General features: G+C 46.7%; 1 protein-coding gene across 1 annotated transcript in view; it reads left to right on the top strand.

Annotated features, from left to right (window-relative positions):
• Positions 1 to 24,748, top strand: part of LOC138505085 (sperm-specific sodium:proton exchanger-like) — a 3,031,181-nt gene that overhangs the window by 1,729,741 nt on the left and 1,276,692 nt on the right. Inside the window, exon 11 of the mRNA XM_069625402.1 lies at positions 14,686 to 14,867. Within this exon, the coding sequence (XP_069481503.1) occupies positions 14,686 to 14,867 (182 nt within the window). The remainder of the gene's footprint in view (positions 1 to 14,685; positions 14,868 to 24,748) is intronic.

Here is a 24,748-nt window from a genome sequence, read left to right as displayed (position 1 = left end):
AGCGCAAGCCCCTTCCCCCAACAAGTCGTACAAGTGTAAGTGGAGAAGGTTCTGTACGTGGTGTCAAGGACAGACGGGAGTGCAACCTCTAAGGGTCACTCTGGAACAGCTTCTGCCGTATCTGCTACACCTAGCGAAGAGCGGATTATCTTTTTCATCAATAAAGGTACACCTGGCGGCCTGGCGGCCATCTCTAGGTTCACGAGGAGAAGGAAGTCGTCTCCCTTGTTAAGTGACAGGTTGGTGAAACACTTCATGAGGGTTTTGTTCCGGACGTTCCCTCCGGTTAAACGTTTTCCACCAACGTGGAGCCTTAATAAGGTGCTAGTAGGGTTAATGAAACCACCCTTTGAACCAGTGGCCACATCGTCGATGAAGTTCTTGTCATGGAAAGTGGCCTTTCTAATAGTTATAACATCAGCTAGGCGGATCTCGGAGTTGCAAGCGTTGGTCATAGACCCTCCGTACCTAAGGTTTTTTAAGGACAAAGTGGTTCTGTCAATGAATCCTCGTTTCATTCCAAAAGTTCCTACGGCTTATCATAAGCACTCATCCATTCTCCTGCCCACCTTTTTCGCGACCCCCTCATCGGCTGCGGAAAAAGTCCTACATACCTTGGACGTCAAGAGAGCTCTAAAATGTTACCTTCATCGGACTCAGCAACTTAGATCTATGCAACAACTCTTCGTTGCATATGGTCCTTCGGCAAAAGGAAAAGCAATTTCAAAGCAGGGACTGGCCCAATGGGTCTCGTTGACGATTGCCTTCTGTCATTCAAAAGCGGGAAAACCGCTACAAGGGTGTCCGAGAGCTCATTCTACAAGGGCAACTTCGTCGTTGACGGCGTTGTGGGCAGGAATCCCACTGACAGACATTTGCCAGGCGGTGGCATGGTCAGTGCCTCACACATTTACCCGCCACTGCTGCCTCGAACTGCAGCATGCGGACGAAATATAAATGGGAAGAGCAGTCTTGCGCCATCTGTTTCAATAAGGTAAGCCCTTTTCAAGAAGGATCTGTGCTTATTTTGACATATGTATACATGGATCTATATAAGGATGTATATATATATATATATATAGATTTATATATGTGTATATAGGTATTGATCTGTGCATGTACTGTTTTGCATTTTAAATTGGCATCCTACGTAAGCGTGGTTCGCTATACATATGCTTGGGAGGGTGCCGGATTGCATTCACACCTCCTCTTTTTCAGTATCACTGCTGTGCATTCTATTCTAAGCATGTGAATCCATGAAAGATCCAATACTGGAGAAGGGAATAGTTTCTTACCTGTAACTCCATTTCTCCAGCATTGGTATCTTTCATGGATTCACATGCGCCCGCCGGCCTCCCCGGAATGCAATCGTCTTGTATATCTAGGTTTCACCCCATTCTGCTTTGGAGGTGTCGAAATCTGAAGGGAGCCGCGGGGGCGGGGCATTTATACCGCTACGTCCTTGTGGAGCATGCGTGCGCGGGCCCAAAACGACGTAGATAGGACACAAAAGTGTCAAACGTTTTCCTATGGGAAACTCCTTTATAAGCGTACCGAGGGTTCCCAGTCTGTCGACGGGGAATATTCTAAGCATGTGAATCCATGAAAGATACCAATGCTGGAGAAATGGAATTACAGGTAAGAAACTATTCCCTTGTCTCCATATTCTCCATATTCCTTGTTTAATATGGGCCTCTTGCAGCTTTAGCTGTTGTCCTTCTTCTTTTCTTCCACTTTCAGTTTTTTTCCTTATTTGGTTTGTTCCCTTTGTTCTATTCTGTGGTTCGTTTCGGCTGTTCGTCTCCAGGTGCTTTGGGTGTGTCGTCTCTTGTTTGTCTGGAATATCTCTTTGTGCCCTTGCCTCTTTGTTTGTTTGATCATGGAATAATAGATCAAATCCTAGTTGTTTGAAAGTTGTCTTTTCAATCTATACTTGGTCCGTGGTTGCGTTGTCCGTGAACTCTATGGTATGAATATCTTTTGTGGATATTTCTTTCATTTTCGTTATCACGTGCATCAACCTTAGTATGTTTGTGCGGTTCAATATTAAATTGTCGTTTTGTTTAGTTATTCTTTGTAATTTTATCTTGTGCTCCAGGCTTTTTGATTTTTTCAATAGATCAATAAAGATCGGAAGTTGTATTTTCTTTTCTGTTTCTCTCTTGGGTGTATTTCGGTTTTCGTTATTCTTTCCGTTTTGTAAAAATTTCAGTTGCCATTCGCTATCACTGCAGTCTTCCGTACTCATTTCGCTCCTCTCAGTTTCGTCCTGTAGATCTTCATTTGATATTTGTTCGAGTGTGTAATCATATCTTGTGGAGTCTTGTGAATGATTCTCCTCGTATTGGTCCAGGATAATCATGGAAGATTGGCTCATTTGGATTTGTGCTTCCTCAGATAGATCGTTGAATTCTTCAGCGTATGTTGACATATTCATCAATTCCTCATTTATTCTTTCTTCCGTATTACCTTCTCATCGTGGTGATTTTATTTTTGGCAGGCTGTCAGCTTTTTTTGCCTTGTTGAGGAGTTTTTATCTTTGTTGTCCTTTCTTCTGTTTTTTTTTCTGTGATGTCGTTTACTGGAATTTTGAGATTTTTCAGAAATGCATGTGAGCCTGTTTGTCTTCTGCTTTTGCTGTTTGTACCTTTTTTTTGTTTTTCTTTGTCTGGTGCCATTTTACTCCCTTTATTGAAGATATCATATGTTTCAGGTTTTTCCAAGTTGGATTTTACAGGATTTTTGAAGGAGCTCCGGTCTTCAGTCAGATCTATTAAGTTTTCTACGGGTATGTTCTGTGTTGTTCTTTGAGGGGCAAGGTCTATCTCCTCACTGGATGGAATTCTATCTTCTTCTTGTGTCGCCCTTGTGGGTGTCTTGTTGCTAGGTTTTTCTTTTGTTCTTTCATTCTCGGTCTGGTTTGTCTGGTTATTCCTTGCAGTCATCATTGTGATCAGTGCATGTGTTAGGTCTGTTTTTTCAGGCCTTTCACTCCTTGCAATGTCGAATAGTCTGGATTGCCATAGGTGGCTGGCGTTTGCTTTGATGTATTTCTTCATATATGTTTCCTGGCAAATTTGTTTAGAGTGTATTAGTGCAAGTAGCATGGCTTGATCTTTTATTGTCTCTGTTAGTGTCTCTTGCAGTTTCATGTATGGGATCAATGATTGAGATGTTGTCATTATTAACATGTTTTGCAGATCTAGCATTGACGTTGGAATTGATGCCATTTCGTGGTTGTGTCCCTTTTCGCAGCCACATAAATTTGGAGTCGATGATTCTTCTGAATGGAACAATGTGTTACCTTCATAATGTCGTTTGTCTGTAAATAAGTTGCCATTCGCTGGAATTCTCTGTTTATAGTAGTCTTTCTGTTTACAGTAGGTTTGTTTTGCGTTTGACTGTCGTTCAGTGATTTAATTTGCCTCTGTTGACCCAAGAGGTTGTCTGTTCCCAAATACTTCCTTTCTTTTTTCGTGGCTTCTCATGAGATTTTCTATTTCGGCTATATGTAGAGAGAGTCGTGCTGCTTTTGGATTTGTTTGCTCAGATGTCTTGTTCGCTGTCAAATGTGACTTTCTTCGGCTCTCGTATAGAGATTGCCATTTTTTTCTTGCTTTTTTTGCTTTTTGTTGCTGAGTTAGCTCATCTGTCTTGTTTGTTTGCATTTCTTGTTGTCTCTGTCTCCTTCCCATCAGCCTGTTCAATGGTGGAAATTTTCATTGCAGATTCCTTCTGCTTAATTGGTGTTATCATACTGTCATTCTTTTTTGTTGAATCAGTGGGTTTCGTCAGGTTGGAATCTTTACTTGCTTCTTGGTGCTTTATTGAGTTTGTGCCATTCTTTATAGGCATGTGTGTCTCTGTTCTGTTTCTTTGTTCTGTTATGCCTCTTTCTTCTTCGTTATTTCTTATCTCCTGTTCTGCGTGCATGGGCTTAGTTTTTCCTAAGTCAATATCACCCATTCGCGGAGTTAAGTGTTTTGGTGCCTCCGTTAGGGTGCATGCATTCTCGCCTTTATGTACATCCACTGTGTCATTTGTCGGCTGTTTGTCGCTAACGTTTTGAGTTATATTTTCTTTTGGTGCTTTGTGATCACTTTCCATATCATTGTCTCCATTATCAATTGGTGGGGTATCGCAAATAGAAGCTTTGTCTTTTTCCTGCTCCTTTAAGCTTTTGTTCTTCGTATTAGGGGTGCCAGTATTCTTTTTTCGTAGTCTGGTTTGCAGGGAAGTCATTTCTCGTTCTGAGGTTATGTATATTATCCTACTTTTTTTGCTACTGATACTTAGTGTCAGCTGTCATAACTGGTTAGAGAGTGATCAGTTTGCTGATTTCTTATAACTTCCGGATTTGCTTTGGGCGTAGTCACTGCGGTGCCTTTAGCTATTAGCCTCGTATATTTTTCCTTTGGTCTGATATGGCCTTCGCACAGCTGGATTTAGTTGTAGATAAGGGTATTGCTGTTGAGTGTCACAGTATTGTCCAGTTAATTGCAATGCTCATGTACGTCTCTCTGCGTCGGTGGTCTTTTCTTCTTATTTCTGTAGCCGTTGGTAAATGTTAGCGCCGTTTGTTCAGTGTAATCATCACCGCTGGATCAAAGGCCCGTGATGCCCGCAGTCTCCACCGGGGTATCGACGCTAATGTTACAGGTCGTGTTTATACTGGCTTGAACTGTAAGCTTCTTCAGCTTTTTGAACGGTGATCAAAGGCCGGTAACGCCCGCAGTCTCCACCGTTAATCTCCTAAATGTGCTTCGGTGTCCCCAATCTGGCTCGCGTGCATATGGGAGCTGAAGAGTAGAGATGAGCAGCTGGTCCCAAATGCAGATCCCGCGGGTTTGGCAGATGATTTTAGTAGGGTGCACAGTCACTCATCTGTATCGGGCGGGAGTACGTTGTCTCCTTAACACGGGTGAAGGGTCTCAATATCCAGTTGTACAAATGTTTTAATGTGAGCTAGAGGGGTCAAATCCAGTTAGCTGGCTCGCGCAATTTTCTTCATTTGTGTGGGAGTCTGGGAGTATGTAAGACAAGTTCTCCTCTGGCGCAGCGCGGCAGTGTTGCTTACCTCAGGTTTTCTGTTCTCCCTTTTGCAAAATCGGCAGCTGCAGCCTCTGCCTCCAGGCACACAGCGAAAACAGCAGCGTGCCCCTGACTTGCAGTGGGCTTAACGCCGCAAGGGTGGGCGCAGTCTCCTTTTGAAACCGAACTACCTGGTTGGGGCGGCAACCTTCCTCCTTCTCTCTTAAAGTGGCAGGCAGACAGTCTTTCCGTGTAAAAGACGGGTGAATCTCACACAGCGAAAACAGCAGCATGCCCTTAACTTGCAGTGGGCTTATTGCTAATAACGTTTGACTTGCTGGATGGATCTGAATCAAATTATCAAAGAAATTGCCTGGTTCAGGGCCCCCGCCCCCAAAGCTTGAATATTTGGAGCATATTTGTCAAACAGTTCAAATGTTATTGAGTAAAGGAAAAAAATGGTATTGAACCAAACCAATTAATTTCCCCCTAGAGGTATGCAAAGTGCATCATTTAAACATGTGAACAGCTAAACCGTTGGGCAGATTTGCACCAAGTAATAAACAAGTTGGTCATAAAGCAGTGCAGATATTTATTTTTGTGGCTTTGTGCAAAACCGTCCATTAGTTTCTTAAAAATTTGATGGAGAATCGGGTGCCCCAGATCCCAAAAACATGTATATGTCTGCCATGGTGCAATGCAGCACTGAGGCTTTCCAGGAATGAAAGCGCCCCATTTTATTCTTTGCTCAATGTTGACCATTCCTGTGATAATCCCTCAGGAACAGAAAAAAAAGAAAAATGCTCAAAATGATATTTGAAGGAGAGAAAGGGTAGGTTTCACATCAGTTTAGGAATGGGGAGGGCGAAAGAGGACCACATAGTGAGTTTGACACTTTGGGGAGGGGTACAGAAAACCTGTGCAGTCAGATCGTTTTTTTTTTACTTCAGGAATCTCATGGGATTTCGGTAGGTAATGAGTGAGATTACCACATAAACACAAGGTCATCACAGAAAGAATTGATGGAAAAAGGATATTATGAGAAGGTCTGGGGGCAACTTGACTTCATGGAGAATGTGAGGAGAAGCAAAACGGCAAGAGGGTACATATGTAGTATTAAAAGGGTTTTAAAAGAACTGTAATTTCAAAGGCCTTTAAATGACCATGAGAATCAAAACATGTTACTGCTGTAATGGATTACCATTGCATGGCTTCCCGAGGCAACATTTCCATGCGAAACTCCTGTATGAAAATCTTGTAGGAATAAAATAAACATAAAACACTGCTCAGTCTTTTTACCATAATTGCTGGAAAGGTAAAAGCCCAGACAGCCAACGTTGCCTAATGGGTGGAAAGTGGTACTAGCCACAGTCTTTTATCCTTATGTGTGAAAAGTCCAATGGCCGGTCGGACAGGGTTATTAACCACTAAAGGGGGACACAGTGCAATGTGGCATTGGGCACGACCAAACTGACTGAAGTGGAGCAAAGTGGGCCATGGTTGTTTACCTGAATTTGTGGCCATGGCTGTGGGCCGTTGTTATTTACTACTACAGTTGGGGTAAGATATAGCATAATAAAACCCTTGATATTCAGTCCAAATAATCTTTAGTTGAGACACAGTGAAGGTGAACCAATTCACTGCAAAAAAACCGATGAAATTCTTCGGGTGTTAGGAGTGACAACAACCTTAACTTGGAGGCCCCCCGCCCCATTGCTCAGGCCATGAGCACATATATGAGATCGCAGATGGCACCAACAATGGCATCATAGTTGATATGTTATGACATCAAGGGGCAGCTTAGTAGTTAAGGTTGTCGTCACTCACAACATCGGACAAATTGCATGGGTTTTGGTATAGTGTTATGTAGGCACAAACATGCACATCACATTTTTGGATGCTACTAACACTTTGCAAATTAACCATGAATACAGCAGCACGGCTCATCAGTATGTCCCTTTGAAACATTATAATTTTATTATTTACAAAATTACAGTTTTATTTAAAAAAAAAAAACATATTTTTGACTCACAAATGGGCCACGTAAATGCAATAGATTGCATTTACTTATTCTTCTAAATATTTTTAGTAAGACACACAGGGCCTCATTATGAGTTTGCCGGTCCGGAAAGAAGAGTGCCGGTAAGCTCACCGGAACCATTGTTTCTGGATCGGCAAACTCCGAGTCTGCCTGCCGTGGCCACTGTGCTGACAGGTCTGACCCCGCCGGGTGCTGCGCCACGGTAGGCAGACCTGTCACAGAAGCACTGGTAACGTTAGCAACGGTGCCGGTGCTTCTGTGTCCCCACTCCTATAGAGTCCTAGAATGGGGGCTTACATTTTACCAGCACCTGACTTCCTGGGCCGCCTGACTTGGAATCTCCGAGTGGCACCAGGAAGTCAGGCGGCGGTAAAATATTACGAGTCCATCGGCAACCCACCGGTAGCACCGGCAGGGTTACTGTCTGATGTCATGTGAATTGCCTCACCCTAACTCCTGCCCCCTTTTCTAATTATAGCTTCCACCTAGCTCACCATGCTCAAATCTCTTCCTCGATGCGATCCTCTTCTGTGCTCAACTCTCCTTCTTTTCTAACTGTGCTTTTTTACAGTGTTCGGGTACAAATTAATTCGACTGTGTGCTGCCCATTTGCACATGTTCCTTCCGAATCTGTGCCCATTCCTATGCCCATTCCTCAAACCTATTGTTCCATCAGCTCTGTTTCTCTATTTTGACCCTTCTCTCGTGTGTTCGATAAGTTGCTGATGACAATAAAGCATAAAGTTCTTCGACAAAGTTTCATTTTGTTTTCCTCTCGATATGGAAACTATGGGAAATGTGTTCTATTCAAAATGGTCTCACTATTCATATTCCCTTCTGATCGGATCTAGCCAATCGTGTCCTTCTATTGTTTCTGTTTCTTACGTATATTATGCAGTTTCTGGTTTCACCCAAGGCAAATCATTTTGAAAATACATTCTGCCAACTTCGACATGTGTTGCAGTTGGTTACTAATTACCCTACTTCCTTATTTACATGTCTTTTTTTGTGCCATCGTGGTATAATTTATGACACAATTATGTGTTTTCATCGAAATGCATTTAACATGGTGCTTTAAAACTTACATTTCGAAGGGATTGTGTCCTCCGACGTATTCCTTATCTTAGATATCTCTTTCCAGCTTTGCTGGCCTCGGAAATTTTTTATCTCTAGAGGGTGCTGCGCGTCGACGTCCGTCGAGTCGATGTCCCTCGACAGCTGCCGTATCGACGTCGACGTCATCCTGCCTATAAAGGCCGCGCGCAGCGTCCGTTGTTCAGTTCCGTTTTTCCGCGCTTACTCAGTGCCTCGGAATATCGTTGCTCAGTTTCGTAGATATATTATTCCATGTTCCTTGAGATATTCGATCCATACTCGATGGCTTCCTCGTCTGAACCGACGACCCCTCGGTCCGGCTTTAAAAAATGCTGAGACTGTGGAAAAAAGATGTCGCTAACGGACCCTCACAGGGTCTGCCTGTGGTGTTTGGGAGCTGAACACCATTGTTCGGAGTGTGAGGACTGTATGTCCATGACAGCTAAAACCCTGATGGAGCGTAGGAGGAAGCTGGAAAAAGGTAAGACTTCTAAAGCTTATTCTTCCTCGACGAAGTCGAGACATTCGTCTCCTCGTCACCATTCACGCTCCAGGTCTCGAAGCGGGTCCCATCACTCTTCGAGATCGAAGCACTCGAAAAGGAGACGCCGAAGATCCCCTTCTTCGTCCTCCTCTTCCTCTGTTTCACCTAAGAGAATCCCTTGCCCCACGAAGCATAGTTCCCGGGCTGAATGGGAGGAATTCCGAAAAAATATGATGAGCGTCTTCGAGAAAGCAGCCTCGACCCCCTCGAAGACTGTCGAGAGCGATGCTCTGGTCGAAAGACCCGAAGGTCCAAAACGCCGCAAGTCGCAGCGCCCGGCGAAGGAAGCTTCTCGAGCGCGTCACAAACCCTCGAGTAAAGCAAAGACCTCGAATCCTACTTCGAAGGTTCCGTCGACGCCGTCGACGAAGGTTCTGTCGACGCCGAGGTCGGTGTCTTCGACGCCGTTGTCGAAGGGACCTTCGACACATGGGTCTGTCGACTCGACGCCATCCTCAACACCGGCGTCGACGCCAAGGAAAGTCACGGTTGCGGCGCACCCAGTGACTATTCCCAGGTCTTCGATGTCGACGAGATTGTCGATATCCTCGAGCAGAATTCCGATTCTATCGAAGACCTCAAGGCCCCCACCTTTGTTTTCGACGCCACTTTCGAAGCCTTCGACGTCGGTGTTGACGACATCGATGTTTTCGAGGCCGATTACGACAAGTTTGGCACCCTCTGCCTTGGAGATGGGTTTCACACCCTTTGTGAGCTCAGACCAATTGAGAACAATGTCTTCAATTATGGAAGAGGGAGAACTGTCTGATCAAGAAGAGCCATTTGAGTTGCAGGGATCTGCAACCCCAGTTCAAGAGGAGTTATCCTCAGAGGAACGCAGATTAAAGGAACTCCATGATTCCTTACATGAGGCAAGTGGTTTAGACACTTCCCCAGAGGTGGAGTTCGCTAGGCCAGACCCGGGGGAGCATGCTGAAACCCCTTATAGAGCCTTAATGGCCAGGATTACAGAATTTATGGGGTGGTCAACACCTTCACCGGCTTTCCAACAGGATGACCTCACGGATATTCTTGATAAAGGTCCACAGGAGGATCCTGTAGTACCTTTTCATAAAGCTCTTCAAAGAAAAATAATGACGAACTGGGAAACCCCAGATGTCGTCCCGGCAGTAAATAAAAAAACTGTCTGCTAAATACAGGGTATCTTCTGCAGACCCGGAGTTTTTGTCCAAACACCCATCCCCAGAAAGTCTGGTGGTACAGACAGCATCTTCTACTGACATCAAGACTGCTTACCCTACCGTCCCACAGGACAGGGACGGTAAGAAATACGATGCTATGGCTAAGAAAGTCTTTTCGGCATGTAGCATGGCGTTAAAATCTATTAATGCTACTTGCACCCTTGCTAGATTTAGCCATACACTTTGGGAGTGTGCTTCTACAGCGGCTGACTGCATCCTGGAGGGAGAAGAAAGGGAGGCGTTCCTAAATATCATAAGGGACGGTAAAGACGCTATGTGCGAATCCCTCCAGACGGGCATTGACTCGGCTGACAGTATCAGCAGAGCAATGGCGGCAAGTACAACAACCAGGAGATTTGCTTGGTTGAGAAAGTCTGGTTTTGCCCCAGATGTGCAAGCCAGGCTCTTGAACATGCCATTTGATGGCTCTTCTTTGTTTGGGAAAAAGGCGGATGACAGTTTAGAAAAACTGCAAACATCAAAGGCAGCAGCAAAATCCCTAGGCGCTGCAATCCGTCAGACACCTTTTCGTCCCACAGGAACCTTTGCGAGAGGCAAGTCTTTTCGCTTCTACTCCGCATTCGGAAGAGGTAGAGGACGACCGGCTTAAAGGTGACAAAGAAGAACTACCCGAGGTGGACGGGGTAGATATTCAAAAGCCGCAGCAACAGCAGGTGCCTCTTTACCATCGGCATCTGCATCAGCCGCCCCTAAACCACTCTGAGGACTTCCCTCACAAGACACCTGTAGGAGGCAGGTTAACTCAACATCTGGCGGAATGGCAGGCTATCACGTCAGATGCTTGGGCATTGGAGACAGTTGCACAAGGTTACTGCCTGCCTCTCCTACGCATACCTCAGAGTCATCCACCGGGGATCAGCTCTCAAAAAGCTCCAGATCCGCTCCTCTTGCAGGAAATTTTAGACCTGCTAGAGAAAGGTGCCATAGAACCGGTACCTGTAGCGGAGAGGAACAAGGGCTGGTACTCCCCTTACTTTCTCATACCAAAGAAAGACGGAGGACTGAGACCCATCTTGGAATTGCGGGAATTGAACAAATTCCTCAGGAAAGACAAATTCAAGATGGTAACTCTCTCTCAGATCCTTCAGGCCCTTCAGTTCCAGGACTGGTTGGTATCTCTGGACCTTCAGGACGCTTATTTCCATGTGCCAATCCATCTCAAACACAGGAAATACCTGAGGTTCGCAATTGGCAACTCTCATTATCAATTTCGAGTTCTGCCATTTGGGCTGACCTCCGCCCGAGGGTCTTCACCAAGTTAATGTCGGTAGTGGCTGCAAGTCTAAGGAGGGAAGGGATTCACGTCTACTCCTACCTGGACGATTGGTTGATCAGAGCTGTATCTTCGGAACAAGCTCAGATCCAGCTAGATTATGTTTGCCACTCCCTTCACAGACTGGGCTTCTCCCTCAATTTAAAGAAGGCACAAATGATACCATCGCAGAGACTCCAGTTCATCGGAGCGATCCTGGACACTTCCCTGGGAAAAGCCTCGCCACCAGAGGTGAGGGCTCAAGATATTCTACAGATGGTCACCAAGTTTCAAAATGCCCAACGTCTCCCAGCCTTCGACTTTTTGAGGTTGCTAGGCCTCATGGCAGCCTGCATTTTCCTAGTGCCAGAGGCTCGCCTGAGAATGAGATCTCTCCAGTGGGCACTGAGAACTCAGTGGTCACAATTCTCAGGGAGAATGACAGATCTTCTTCAGGTTCCCGACAGGGTGGCTTGAGACCTTCAGTGGTGGGCCTGTCAGGAGAACATTCTGAAAGGAGAGCAGTTTTGGCAACCTTGGCCGGAGATAACAGTAGTCACGGATGCCTCACTTACGGGGTGGGGAGCCCACGCCAACGACTTGACGATCAGCGGTCATTGGTCTCCATCGGAGTCCAGACTACATATCAACCTGTTAGAGCTGAGGGCCATCAGAGTTGCGCTGAAGGCTTTTCTGCCATCTGTACAAGGAAAGAATGTTCTGATAATGACAGACAACACGGTGGCCAAGCATTACCTCAACAAAAGAGGAGGTGTAGGATCACTACCACTGTGCAGAGAGGCGATGCAGCTCTGGTTTTGGGCAATCCAAGAAGGAATCTCTCTATCGGCAGTTCACCTAGCCGGAGAGAAGAACTTGACAGCGGACGCTCTGAGCAGGCAGAGCACAGTCTCCCACGAGTGGGAACTAGCTCAGGAAGTCCTTCAAGAGATCTTCGTCCTTTGGGGAACCCCTTAGGTGGATCTGTTCGCCACCAGTGTCAACAGGAAGTGCGATCTGTTCTGTTCAAGGGAATTTCCCCCGAGAGGAGCTCTGGGAGACGCGTTCATAGTGGACTGGGAGTTTCCACTCCTGTACGCGTTTCCACCAGTCCCTGTCATTCCTCAAATGATCAGGAGGTTGAGAAGATTCCGGAAAACCATGATCCTAATTGCCCCGGATTGGGCCAGGAGAACATGGTACCCAGACCTTCTAGACTTGTCCATCTGCCCTCCAATTCGACTTCCACTCAGAGAGAATCTGCTCTCACAGAAGGGAGGTCAGGTTCTCCATCCAGACATCAAAACCCTCAACCTTCACGCTTGGCTTCTGAAAGGCTGAGGTACAAGGATTGGGACCTCCCTGATGACGTTATGGAGGTGTTGCTTTCGGCAAGAAGGCCAGCAACAAAATCTTCATACCGCTGCCGTTGGAACAGATTTTGCAGCTGGTGTAGGGAAAAGAATACCGATCCCTTTTCATGTGGTACACCAATGGTTTTGTCCTTCCTACTTTATTTAGCGAATTCAGGCCTTCAAGTTGGCACCATCAAGGGCTATCTCGCAGCGCTATCCATCTTTAAGCGCACTGCGGAAGAACCATCCTATTTCAAGTTACCCTTGGTAATACAGTTTCTAAAGGGGTTAACTAACGTTTATCCCCCAAGACCATTCCAGGTTCCCCTATGGGATTTAAATTTAGTCCTAACTTTCCTGATGGGCACACCTTTCGAACCACTCCACTCTTGTTCGTTAAGGTTTCTTACCCTTAAGACTGTTTTATTAGTAGCACTTACATCTGCTAGAAGGGTGAGCGAGTTACAAGCTCTTTCTTGTAAACCCCCTCATACAATATTTCACAAAGACAAAGTTGTTCTGCAAGTGAAGCCTAATTTCCTCCCAAAGGTGGTTTCTGAATTTCATATCACACATAAGATTACCCTTCCATCTTTCTATCCTCCTCCCCATCCGGGGAAAGAGGAAGAGAGGTTACACAGGCTGGACCCAAGAATGGCTTTAAGTTTTTACATTAGTAGACTGGCTAGGATAAGACAAGCAGACCAGCTGTTTGTAGGCTATGCAGGTCACAAGCTGGGGCTACCGATAACTAAGCAGACCATTTCCAGATGGATTATTTTAGCCATTTTGGAATGTTATAAACTGACAGGAAAAGAGCCCCCTCAAAATCTTAGGGCTCATTCGACCAGAGGTATCGCAGCTTCATCGCCCCTCAAAAGAGGAGTGCCGGTTCGAGACATATGTGCGGCTGCCACATGGTCGTCCGTCCATACCTTTACACGGTTTTACAACTTGGATTCCTCCTCCAGTCAGGAAACTAGGTTTGGAAGGGCAGTATTGCACTCTATTCATCAATAAGAGGAAGCATGAAGTCAGTACTCCCACCTCCAATAACAGAATATTGCTATGGGAGCCTATCTAAGATAAGGAATACGTCGGAGGACACAATCCCTTCGAAGAACAAGTTACTTCTTACCTTGTAACGTTCTTTCGATGGGATGTTTCTCCGACGTTTCCTTATCGACCCTCCCATCCATCCCCGCGGTACTACTTCCCTTGTTGTTGCAGCTTACGCTCCTTCAGGGTGATTAGTCTAGTCCAGAAAGAATTATTGTGGGCTACACAACGAACTGAGCAACGGACGCTGCGCGCGGCCTTTATAGGCAGGATGACGTTGACGTCGATACGGCGGCTGTCGAGGGACATCGACTCGGCGGACGTCGACGTGCAGCGCCATCTAGAGAGAAAAAATTTCCGAGGCCAACAAAGCTGGAAAGAGATATCTAAGATAAGGAATACGTCGGAGGAACATCCCATCAAAAGAACGTTACAAGGTAAGAAGTAACTTGTTCTTCTCCTTTAAAATCATCATGGTGATTGACAAGTTGACAGATGTTTAATCTTGTTTTTCTTCGCTTTTTAAAACATTTATTTTACTCAGGCAATATAGAATAAAATGTTCTACTGCTCTAATTAGTGTTTCCCCCTTTATCATTGTAGGGAATCTGTACAGCATCAAATACAGACTGTCAAGATAGCACCACACATTGCGTTTCAACATTTTGCAAATGTGTGCAAACATTTAATAAAAAATTAACTAGCAAGCAACATTTAAATGTTTCCTCTACTTTGTGTTGCTATATCTTTGGAGTGTTGTATTGAGGACAACGTTTGAGTCCTGTACATTTGTATTTGTTTCTGGTTATGATCAAGCCGAAATGTACACCTGCCAAAATATATGCTCTGACAAAGCACATCAGAGGCCAGAAAAAGGTGCGACTAGGAGAAACACATTCTTCAAACTCATAAATTTGATGACAAGCCTAAGAATGAGAAGCGACCCTTAGCTACAATCTCAAAGTATTTTAATACAAAATGTGCTTGACAGTGATCAATCAAACATATTGCTAGATTTCAGTTTGTTAATTAAAAAATATATATAAAAGTTATTGTGCCCCTCCTATTTGTTTCTCTCTGTGTAGGATTTTGTGATATATCTGCAGCAAAGCGAATGGCAATGTACAGTATAATTCAACGTCTACGACAAAGTGCAGCTACCACACTTTCTATGTTGAAAATGGATCGATTTTTGGCTGATGCAAATTGGAATATGGTTGAAATTGCAATTATAATTGAAGATCCATATCAAACGTCTGAACGAAATGTAAGCAATTTGCCTTTAAATTTTGCTGTGAAAAATAAATGAATGGTGTGAAAAACGAATAATGTATATTTCAAAATAAAAAACAGTTTCAGAATCTCAAGACAGGACAAAAAGAATGCATCTAACATACTTTAACAGTTTCAGTAGGTGTGACATACAATTGATTTCTGTAGGAGATATAGGAATAGACCTCTGGGAAAAAGGACCAGGGATCCTGGCCCCTTCCCCGATCACCTGGTGAACGCCTGAAAAATACCACCCAATGACCTGACAGATGCTGCCCTGACAGGTAAAGGTCGCAGTTGGCTACTGAGCATAGCACCTGAACAAGTTAGTGAGTGTAAAGGCCGCTCTCTATATGGTAGAGGGGAGGCAAAGAGACCCCTGCCAAGATTCTCTATTACGGTAGCAATGGACGAGCAATCAAGGCCTAGCATCTCGGGAGGTGATGCAAGCTGGTTCTTAATTACAGTGTAGTCCCCAAGCACCCACAAAGGAATGTCCACACACTGTATCGGTTACAACACAGTCTTTATATAATTAATATTCAAGGTCATATACACGATCACGATAACTCACTTTGTACTCCGAAAATCAACAATGGTAAATATGTACAATTCTAAAGTGGTACCACTAATGTTATTAGATCTCCTTAAAGTGCATACGGGTAGAATGACACACAGATCAAAATAAAGAGGAAACCAGCAGTAGAAAGAGGAAGGAAAGCAAGATGGTTGAGCAATAGGCAGAATACTGGTAACTACCGTTAAATAGAGCTCTGTGTGGAGATCCCCTCACCTGGGCAACCTGTAGGAGAAAGATACAAGCCCAGTCCATATATTGTTCACACTAGATTTTCCAATAGTTCTGCAACCCCAAAGTACCTGGCGTTGTAGCGTTCGTCGTCGGGGAAATCGACAGCCCTACTTGAGTGTCCTCCCTTTCAGGCAGGAGTCACGGGTCGTCCAACGTCTGACGGGGAACAGGTTGAGCTACGATGGTGAAGTGGCCGCGTCGTTCCTAGCGGTGCTCGTTGACGGGGAAGTGTAAATGTCCTGCCAGGAAGAGGCGTGCGGGGCACCTCGGTGTCGATAGTTCTGGACTGCAAAGAGTTGAAGAACTGTGGCCCAGCAAGGGTGTCGAGTCGTTGGCGTCTCTGTGGTCTTTGGGTGGCGGGAAACCCACAGGTGGATGCTCCTTGCCGCATCGACGGTCAGGCCTTAGGCCTTCTCCAGCAGGATACAGCGGCGACGATCCGGACGAGAGCGTCCTTGGATCAATGAAGTTCTTAGGCAAAGGGAGCACGGCGGCTCAAGTCGGCGACGGCGGTCGTCGACAGGGGCGGACAACAGTCTGGGCGCTTCTCCTTGGAGTTTCGCAGCAATCCCTATATCGGGTCGGCAGCCTGTCCAAGGTCTGTGTACCAGGGAGCTTAGGCAAAGGTCAGCTGTGCACGATGGTCCCTCGTAGCTCAGGAATAGGGCGCCTTACCAGGTTCTCTCTGGGTTGGTTCTTGAGGCACAGCAGCTTTCAGATTGCGAAGGAGAGCAACAGCAATTCTTCTCGTCCAGCAGGGCTCAAGGTTAAGCTTCAGTTACTCCAGTTACTCGTCGTAGTGGACTTCAGCTTCCGAACACGATTCCTAGCAGTGAGAGGTCCCCAGAAATACTGTTGATCTCCCATTCATTCCGCTGGGTCACACTCAAGCATCCAATCACAACTACGGCATTCATGCAGGCAGGCAGCCAATCAGGCACACGAGATATTCAGGCCATTCACTTCTCTCCAGACACTCACAACAAGTTATGTGTATTGGGACAAGTACCGAGCCATTCAACACTCCAAGCTGCATTCATACCGGTTTCGGGCAGAGCTGTCTCAACCATTGTGTCAAACACCAGATAATAGACAGCCACAACATAGAATGTATATTCGTCACACACTCCATTCACCCAGGTCCCACCCACAGACGTACCCACAACATACGGTCGTTGAGAAGGCTCCAGCCAGTCTAGTCGGCACTTTCCCACACTACCATATACGGAACTTCCACCCAACAGCCAGTCAGGGGGAAGGGACAGAGGCAGGGCTTCCCGGGACTTCGGGAAGATCAAGGTAACAGGTGATGGAAGGCAAGAGGCAATGGGGGTCATTTTGTCTCCATCAGGAATCTACCGATTCCAATGACAGGGCCTGGGTTTCCCAAAATGGAGGACGCTCAGGGCACCAGTCATTTCAGCACAGAGCTGCCACCAGCCCATACACTGCGCTGTGGGTCACACACAGGTGCCTAAAAACATACACTAGGGGCACAGGGTTGTACCCCTACCCATGGGTGCCATAAGGGTATCCCACGGGTCTGTTCACCAAACCAAAAGAGAGAGAGCTGCACCGCCAGGAGTCCCACATGAACTCCTGTGCGGAAAACACGACAGACCACACAATAAAAAGCAGTAAAGGACAAGGATACGGAGGCCCTGTCCCTCCGATGCATTTCCAGCATCACAGTGAGGTTGTGAGGTTTGCAGTGGTTCTCAACCTGCCAACTAACATACCAAGAAAGGTGAAATGGGTGCCTGGGATCCTCATTTTTCTTTTTTTTTTTTAAACTTTAATTTTTGCAGGCAGAGGTTCACAAGGCACATACATCAAGGCAACAAATGTGTATAACATATTATTCTTGAGCAACACAGAAATCACAGTACAGCAGTCATAGCAATAGCATCAGGGCGAGCCTTAAGAAGAGGATATAAGGCCTCATGATGTGGGGGATGTCCCTTGTGGGCCAGGGGACAAGTCAGTTGTGGGTGTACTTTCACTTTGGTTGTTAAGATAGGTGTTAAATTCAACCCAGGTGTTCTTGGGGCGAGAGTGGGCGGGGAGTATGGTCAGGTATTCCTCCTCGCAGTTTCGTGACCAGGTGAGCAAATTCAGCCATTTCATGAAAGGCCGGAGGGGAGGAACTTTTCCAACTCTGGAGTATGCATTTCTTGGCTATCATACAGCTTATGTTTAAAAATGTAGCCAGATGTCTAGTGTCCTCCGTTATCCAGGCCCCGAAAAGGACTGCTAGAGGATCAGGGTCCACCACCGTTTCAATAATCTCGGTGAGTGTATTTAGGATGCTTTCCCAGAATTCAGATAGTCTGTTACAGGACCAAAACATATGTAGATGGTCAGCTCCCTCTGCTCCACAGCGAGGGCAGGGGTGCACTGTGGTGCGGGTGAACTTCGAAGTCCTGTGCGGGGTATAGTAAAGCCTATTTAGGAGTCTGTATTGCATGCCCGGTGGCGGAAATTGAGAGAGACCTTTTGGGTGTGTAGGCACATTTCCTCCCAGACCCTGTCGGATATTTCTAGGCCCAGTTCAGCTGCCCAATCGTCGCGTGCCCTGAGCGCTGGGATCGGGGTTATGTCCTGTAAGATCTTATATAGTGAGGAGACGGCGCCGCGGGCGCCGCCAGAGTTGGTGATATATGCGATTGCCGGATTATCAGGGGGCTCATCTGGAAATGAGGGCCATTTAGTGCGAAACGCAGCCCGGAGCCTATAGTATTGGAGGGTCTCTAGAGCGGATCTGGTGTGCCCCTGTTTCCATGTTTGGGGGTTAATGAACCTGCCTTCCGGATAGAAGTCCGATAATGCCTGGTATCCCAATGCGCCCCAGTGACGGGCAAGAGCAGTGTCATGCGTGGGTTCCAGGCCCGGGAAAGCCCACACAGGGAGCCATTTATAGTAAGGGAGGGAGTCGGATGTCAGACACAGCAAGCGTGTCCAGGCACGCAGGGTCGCGCTGATTGGATCGATAGGGGAGTCAGATATATAGTGCTGATGCAGTATGAGGGACATTATCTTAGTGCCGGCGGCTGCCAGTCGTTCCAATTTAACATGTGGACGAGCAGGAGAACCGGGGTACCAATGAGTGGCGTGTTGGGCCTGGGCTGCAGTCCAATACAGCATCAGGTCCGGAGCAGAAATTCCCCCTCGTTTGTATGGAAGTACCATATCAGTCCACTTCTTGCGTACCGCACCGGAGTGCCATAGGAACTGTGCGCATAGTGCATGTAGTTTGGAGAAGTATTCCACCCCAGGCCATACGGGTATGTTGTTGAAAGTATAGAGGAGCTTAGGCAGCAAAATCATTTTAATGAGGGAGAGACGACCTGTCATGGATAATGGGAGGGTGCGCCACTGTGAGAGCTTAGTTTCAACTATCTGTGCTACAGCTGAGTAATTATCGGCGAGCAAGGTGGATTTGGTTAGGGATATTTGTACACCCAAATATTTGACACCATCCGAAGACCAACGAAGGGGGTATTCGGTGGTGGGTTGTATGGTAGACTTAGTAAGAGGGAAGATCTCAGACTTCGAGTAGTTAATTGTGAACCCGGAGTGGGTGCCGATGCGGGTGATATCTCTTAGTATAGGGTCGAGATGGGTCGTGGGTTCCCTGATATACAGTAGGACATCGTCAGCATATAGGGAAATGATTTCGGGATCATCAAGCAGTCTTATTCCTTTGCGGGCATGGCGTGAACGGACATAATCCGCCATCGGCTCTATCGCCAGTGCAAAAAGGATCGGGGAGAAGGGGCAACCCTGTCGGGTACCCCTGAAAAGTGTGAAGAGGTCAGATATCAGTGAGTTAGCTCTTACTCGTGCAACAGGGGAAGTGTATAGTAAATTGATGAACCCGATCATGTTCGGGCCAACGCCCATTGTTTCAAGTACCAGCCACATATAGTTCCAGGAGACCATTTCAAAGGCCTTTTGAGCGTCCAGAGTGACTGCTACAGCCTGGACGTCCTGGTCTATACGGGACATAACGTTGAACAACCTTCTGATATTGTGGGAGGTGGACCTGCCGGGGACGAAGCCTGCCTGGTCCTCGTGAACCAAATCTGTCATGATGGATAGAAAGCGGTTCGCTATGATCTTAGCAAAGATCTTTGTGTCGAGGTTCATGAGGGAAAGAGGTCTGCACCGTGATGACAGCTTCACGCATGGAAGGGGGAAGGACGGAGACGCGTAGTGCTTCGTCTCAGATCTCGAGCAGCCTAGGGGCCAAAATAGCGATGTGCTCTTGGTAAAATTCAGTGGTAAACCCATCGGGGCCCGGTGCTTTACCTTTGGGTAAGTCTGAAATGGCCGTCACTATCTCGTCCAATGTAATCGGGGAGTCCAGTTGGTCCCGGGTATGAGGGGATATCTCAGTGGTGGGGATCTGGTCAAGGAGCTCGCGCATGTGTTGTTCGGTGTGTTCGGCAGGTTGGAAATAGAGGGACCTTTAAAATTCGGTAAATATGTCTAAGATATGTTGGTCCGCCCATTGTGGGTTGCCGTGTTGATCTTTGATGGAGGTAATCTGCGTCCGGCCAGATTCCCTTTTTACTAGTGTCGCTAGCGTTCTCCCGGGTCTGTCCCCCTCCCCATACTTCCTGGCGGCCTGTGGGCGGCTGAAGTATTGGACTTCGTTGGTAGCAAGTGTGTTATATATCTGGAGTTCATCACTGATTTGGGCAAGTGTACCGGGATCAGCAGCCGTGGGGCTTTGCAGCTCTAGTTGTTTCAGTTTGGCTTCAGAGCGCCCAAGGGCAGCTCTTATTGCTTTCAGTACTCCAGCCTCTCGGGAGATAGACATTCCCCTAATATACACTTTAAAGGCGTCCCACCTTACCGCGGCTGATGTATCTTGAAGAGAGTTGCGCTCAAAGAAAGACTCGATGTCCGCCAATATTTCAGCCTTGAAGACGATGTCTTTGAGGGCCTCAGATTTAAAGCGCCAGGTGCTGAACGTCGGGATGGGCATCTCCAGTTCCACCGAGACTGTAATTGGAGCATGGTCTGATAGTGTGCGAGGTAGGATCCAGGAGCCCCCCACTGTAACGCTCACCTGATTCCCACGGAGGCGCTGGTCTTGGCAGGAAGGTTTCTGTGACCCGAAAAGTGATGTGCAGGACTTGACTTGCTTCTGGGGCCGAACCTCTTCGCACTGTGTGTCGAACTCGAAGAGTGAGATTTCTGCAGGTGAAAGAATATGGGGGTTAATGATCTGGGTTGTTGAATGTCCCTCTCTCTCTTCTTAGCTTCTCCGTAGAGCCCCCAGGTCAACGTGCTCACCTTAGATAGGTGAATGCTGGACTCTCCATCTGCGTCTGGTGCAGGGTGCCGTTGCCAGTTCCTTCACTGGTGAAACATAGACCTCTTGACATCAGAGGATCGCTACCGTCGTTAACTGCACGAGCGGTGAGTTTCTGGACACCTTTTTAGTCCTTTTAGTCTTTAGGTGCGTGGGCACGTTAATATAGAACAGGCCTTGTATAATGCTTTTTCCTATTTGTCTTGCAGGGCTCTTGAGATAGGAGATGGTGTGAAGAGAGCCGAAGTTGGAGCCAGAGCCTGGGAATGAAGCGCTTGGAAATGCGTAAGTAAATGCAAGCGCTCTAACTGTCTCTTTTCCCTTGCAGCTGTGAATTCGTGCTGAAGAGATGCTGGAAAACGCCGGAGTGTTTGCAGGCGTTCTACTGTGGCGAGCGCGATGGACGTGAGTAAATACCTGTCTAATGTCTCTTCGTTTGTCTTTCAGATGCTGGGTTGCAGCGTTGAAGAAATCCGGAATTCGCGGAGTGCCGGTAAGTAATAACAATGCTTTTGTCTTCACAGGCGGAGGTGCAGCGTGAAGAAATGTTCGCTGCCGATGGATCAGGTGAGGAAAGCGCTGCGTGTAAAGGTTGCAGTGCTAACCTGTTGTTTCTTGTCTTTGCAGGTGCTGCTGAATACTGGATACAGGAGTGGTAAGTATTGTTCTTGCAGGTTCAGGATCGGAAGGAAGAAAGGCTGGAACAGACTCGGTGAGCGTTCTGCTGCAGATGCAGAATAACGCGAAGCACGTTTATTCAATCGGGTGTGGTTTAAATAGCCTTGGAGTGATGAGGCGTCTTCCTCCACGGCCCCGCCTAGGTAAGAAAAGAGTTCCAGTTCCAGAAGAGTTCCTGTGTTGTATCCAGGGAGTGGAGCTTGCCCCACCCAGGTAAGAAAGTAGTTCCTGTTCACAGAGGATTCCTATGTGGCTGGTAAGTAAGCAGCATGGTCTGCTGCAGGTAAGTCCATCCAAGCATCTTCATACATATTATGAGCCCGGCGCTTCCAGTGCCGGGACCGATGGCTTTGATGAGCCTGGTGCCACCGGCGCCAGGACAAGGTCCAAAAGGTCCCAGTGGGGACCGGCTGGTACCTAAGATAACGGTTAGGGGCCTGCTTCCAAGGACGTTGGGCTGTTCCTGACTCCTTGGAAGCAGTGATCATGACAGCACCCCCCCTCAAGGCCCCTCCCAAGCGTGTCTTCTCCGGGGGTTTTGGCTTGTCGGGGTGATTCAAATGGAATTTCTTGACCAGACGAGGTGCGTGGACATGCTCTGAGGGTTCCCAAGACCTTTCCTGGGGGCCGTATCCTTTCCAATCAACCAGGTAATATAATTTAGATTTGGAGATTTTGGAGTCTAGGATGTTCTTTACTTCGAACTCAAGTTCTCCATCTACTAAAACAGGTTCCGGGAGTTCGGTCAATCGGGTTCCTGGTTGCACTGGTTTTAGTAAGGAGACATGGAATACTGGATGTATTTTCATATGTGAAGGCATTTCCAATTTAACAGCCACCGGATTAATTATGGTAGAGATAAGATAGGGTCCAAGGTATCTCGGGATGAAAGTGCGAGGTCCTTTTAGAGGTAGGTGCTTAGTGGATAACCAGACCTGATCTCCCACTGCGTAGTGAGGGTCCTCTTTACGGTGCTGATCTGCTCCTTTCTTAAATTGAGCTTTAGCTCTTTGCAGATGGGCAGTGGCTTCCTTAAAAGCACGAGTGATCTCCGAGTGCAAGTGATCCACAGCAGGTGTTTCGAATTCTTGGGGAGGATCCAGGTTAGAGGTTCTAGGATGGTGTCCGTATAATAGGAAGAAGGGAGTCTTCCCGGTTCCAGAATGAGTCGAATTGTTATAGGCGTATTCAGCGATCCAAAGAATGTCCTTCCAAGGGTTTTCAGTTTGTTGGAGCATGCAACGTAGATATTGCTCTAGAGTTTGATTTGTCCTCTCGGTTTGTCCGTCAGTTTGGGGATGGTGACTGGTAGAAAGTCTCACATCAATTTGGGCTAAACGACAGCAACTTCGCCAAAAGTGGGAGATGAATTGACTTCCCCTATCGGAGACCAAAACCGAGGGGAAACCGTGTAACCGAACGATGTTTTCTAAGAATTCTCGGGCTAATACTGAAGCTGAAGGTAGGCCCTTCAGGGGAATGAAGTGAGCCATCTTGGAGAATAGATCCACGACTACTAAAATGGTATTATACCCTGAGCATGGAGGCAAGTCCGTAATGAAATCCATGGACAGGGTATGCCATGGACAGGGAGGGATGTCCAGTGGGTGTAAGAGACCGGCTGGTTTCTCCTTCTGACTCTTATTCTGGGCACACACACCGCAGGAGATTACAAAGTCTCTAATGTCCTTCTTCCATGATGGCCACCAGAAATGTCTTTTGACCTTTTCCATGGTTTTGGTTATGCCAGGGTGACCCTCCATTAGTGAATCGTGATAACAGGAGATTACCTGTTTTTGTATTTTCTCACTGGGCAAGTACAATCGTCCTCGGAAATATGGTAGGTCTCGATCCACTGAGAATTCTTTTCCTTTTAATTGCCAGTCCTGTAAGTCGACCGGAGTTAAAAGTGATTTGACTGTAGTCTTAATGTCTTCAAAGGATTGAGCGCTGACCAAGCCCAAAATCCTTTGTTCTGGGATTATGGGTATTGGTTCTGGATTGGTCAAATGTTCATCTATTCCCATCCGGGAGAGGGCATCTGCTTTTCCATTTTTACTGCCTGGTCGATAAGTAATTATAAAGTCAAACTCAGCCAAAAACAGAGCCCTGCGAAGCTGCCTGGAAGACTGAGCTTTGGCTGTCTTCAGATACTGTAAGTTGCGGTGATCAGTCATTATGGTGACTGTGTGTCTGGCTCCCAAAAGATAATGCCGCCAGGCTTTAAAGGCCGATCTGATAGCTAAAAGTTCCTTGTCTGTAATTGAATAGTTGATCTCGGGAGCCGAGAATTTGCGGGACCAAAAGGCTACAGGATGTAATTGGTGTGTGACCGGATCCCTTTGTGATAAAACTGCCCCCATAGCAAGACTCGAAGCATCTGTTTCTACGATGTAGGGGAGTTCTGGGCGAGGATGTTTTAGAACAGGTGCAGAAATGAATTTAGTCTTTAAGTCCTGAAAAGCTTGTTCTGCCTCGGTAGACCACTCAAAACGTTTGTTTTTCTTTAACAGAGCGGTGATGGGCTGGACTATTCGAGAGAATTCAGGGATGAATCTGCGGTAAAAGTTAGCGAAGCCTAACATGCTTTGGACTCCTTTTACAGAGGTTGGTGAAGGCCACTTGATGATTGCATCGACTTTCTTTGAATCCATATGGACTCCGTTAGGTGACAATATGAATCCCAGGAACTCAACTTCAGTTACGTTGAAAACGCATTTTTCGAGCTTAGCAAAAAGGTTATGTTGACGTAATCTCTCGAGGACCTCTCTAACGTGTTTCCAATGTTCTTCTTCAGATGATGAATAGACGAGGATGTCATCAATGTAGACAACAACACACACATCAATGAGTTCTCTAAGGACATCATTCATAAAATACTGGAAGGCGGCAGGAGCGTTGCAAAGTCCAAAGGGCATAACTTGATATTCAAACAGCCCATACTTGGTGCGGAAGGCCGTCTTCCATTCATCGCCCTCTTTTATTCGTACCAAATGGTAGGCTCCTCTGAGATCCAACTTTGTATATATACATGCGTCTTTGACTTGGTCCAGGAGTTCAGGGA

The sequence above is a fragment of the Ambystoma mexicanum genome, chromosome 11 (assembly GCF_040938575.1).
Source record: "Ambystoma mexicanum isolate Mex_15411 chromosome 11, UKY_AmexF1_1, whole genome shotgun sequence".
Taxonomy (NCBI): domain Eukaryota; kingdom Metazoa; phylum Chordata; class Amphibia; order Caudata; family Ambystomatidae; genus Ambystoma; species Ambystoma mexicanum.
Note: the sequence above shows the minus strand (reverse complement) of the source record. Positions and strands in the feature narration are given on the sequence as shown.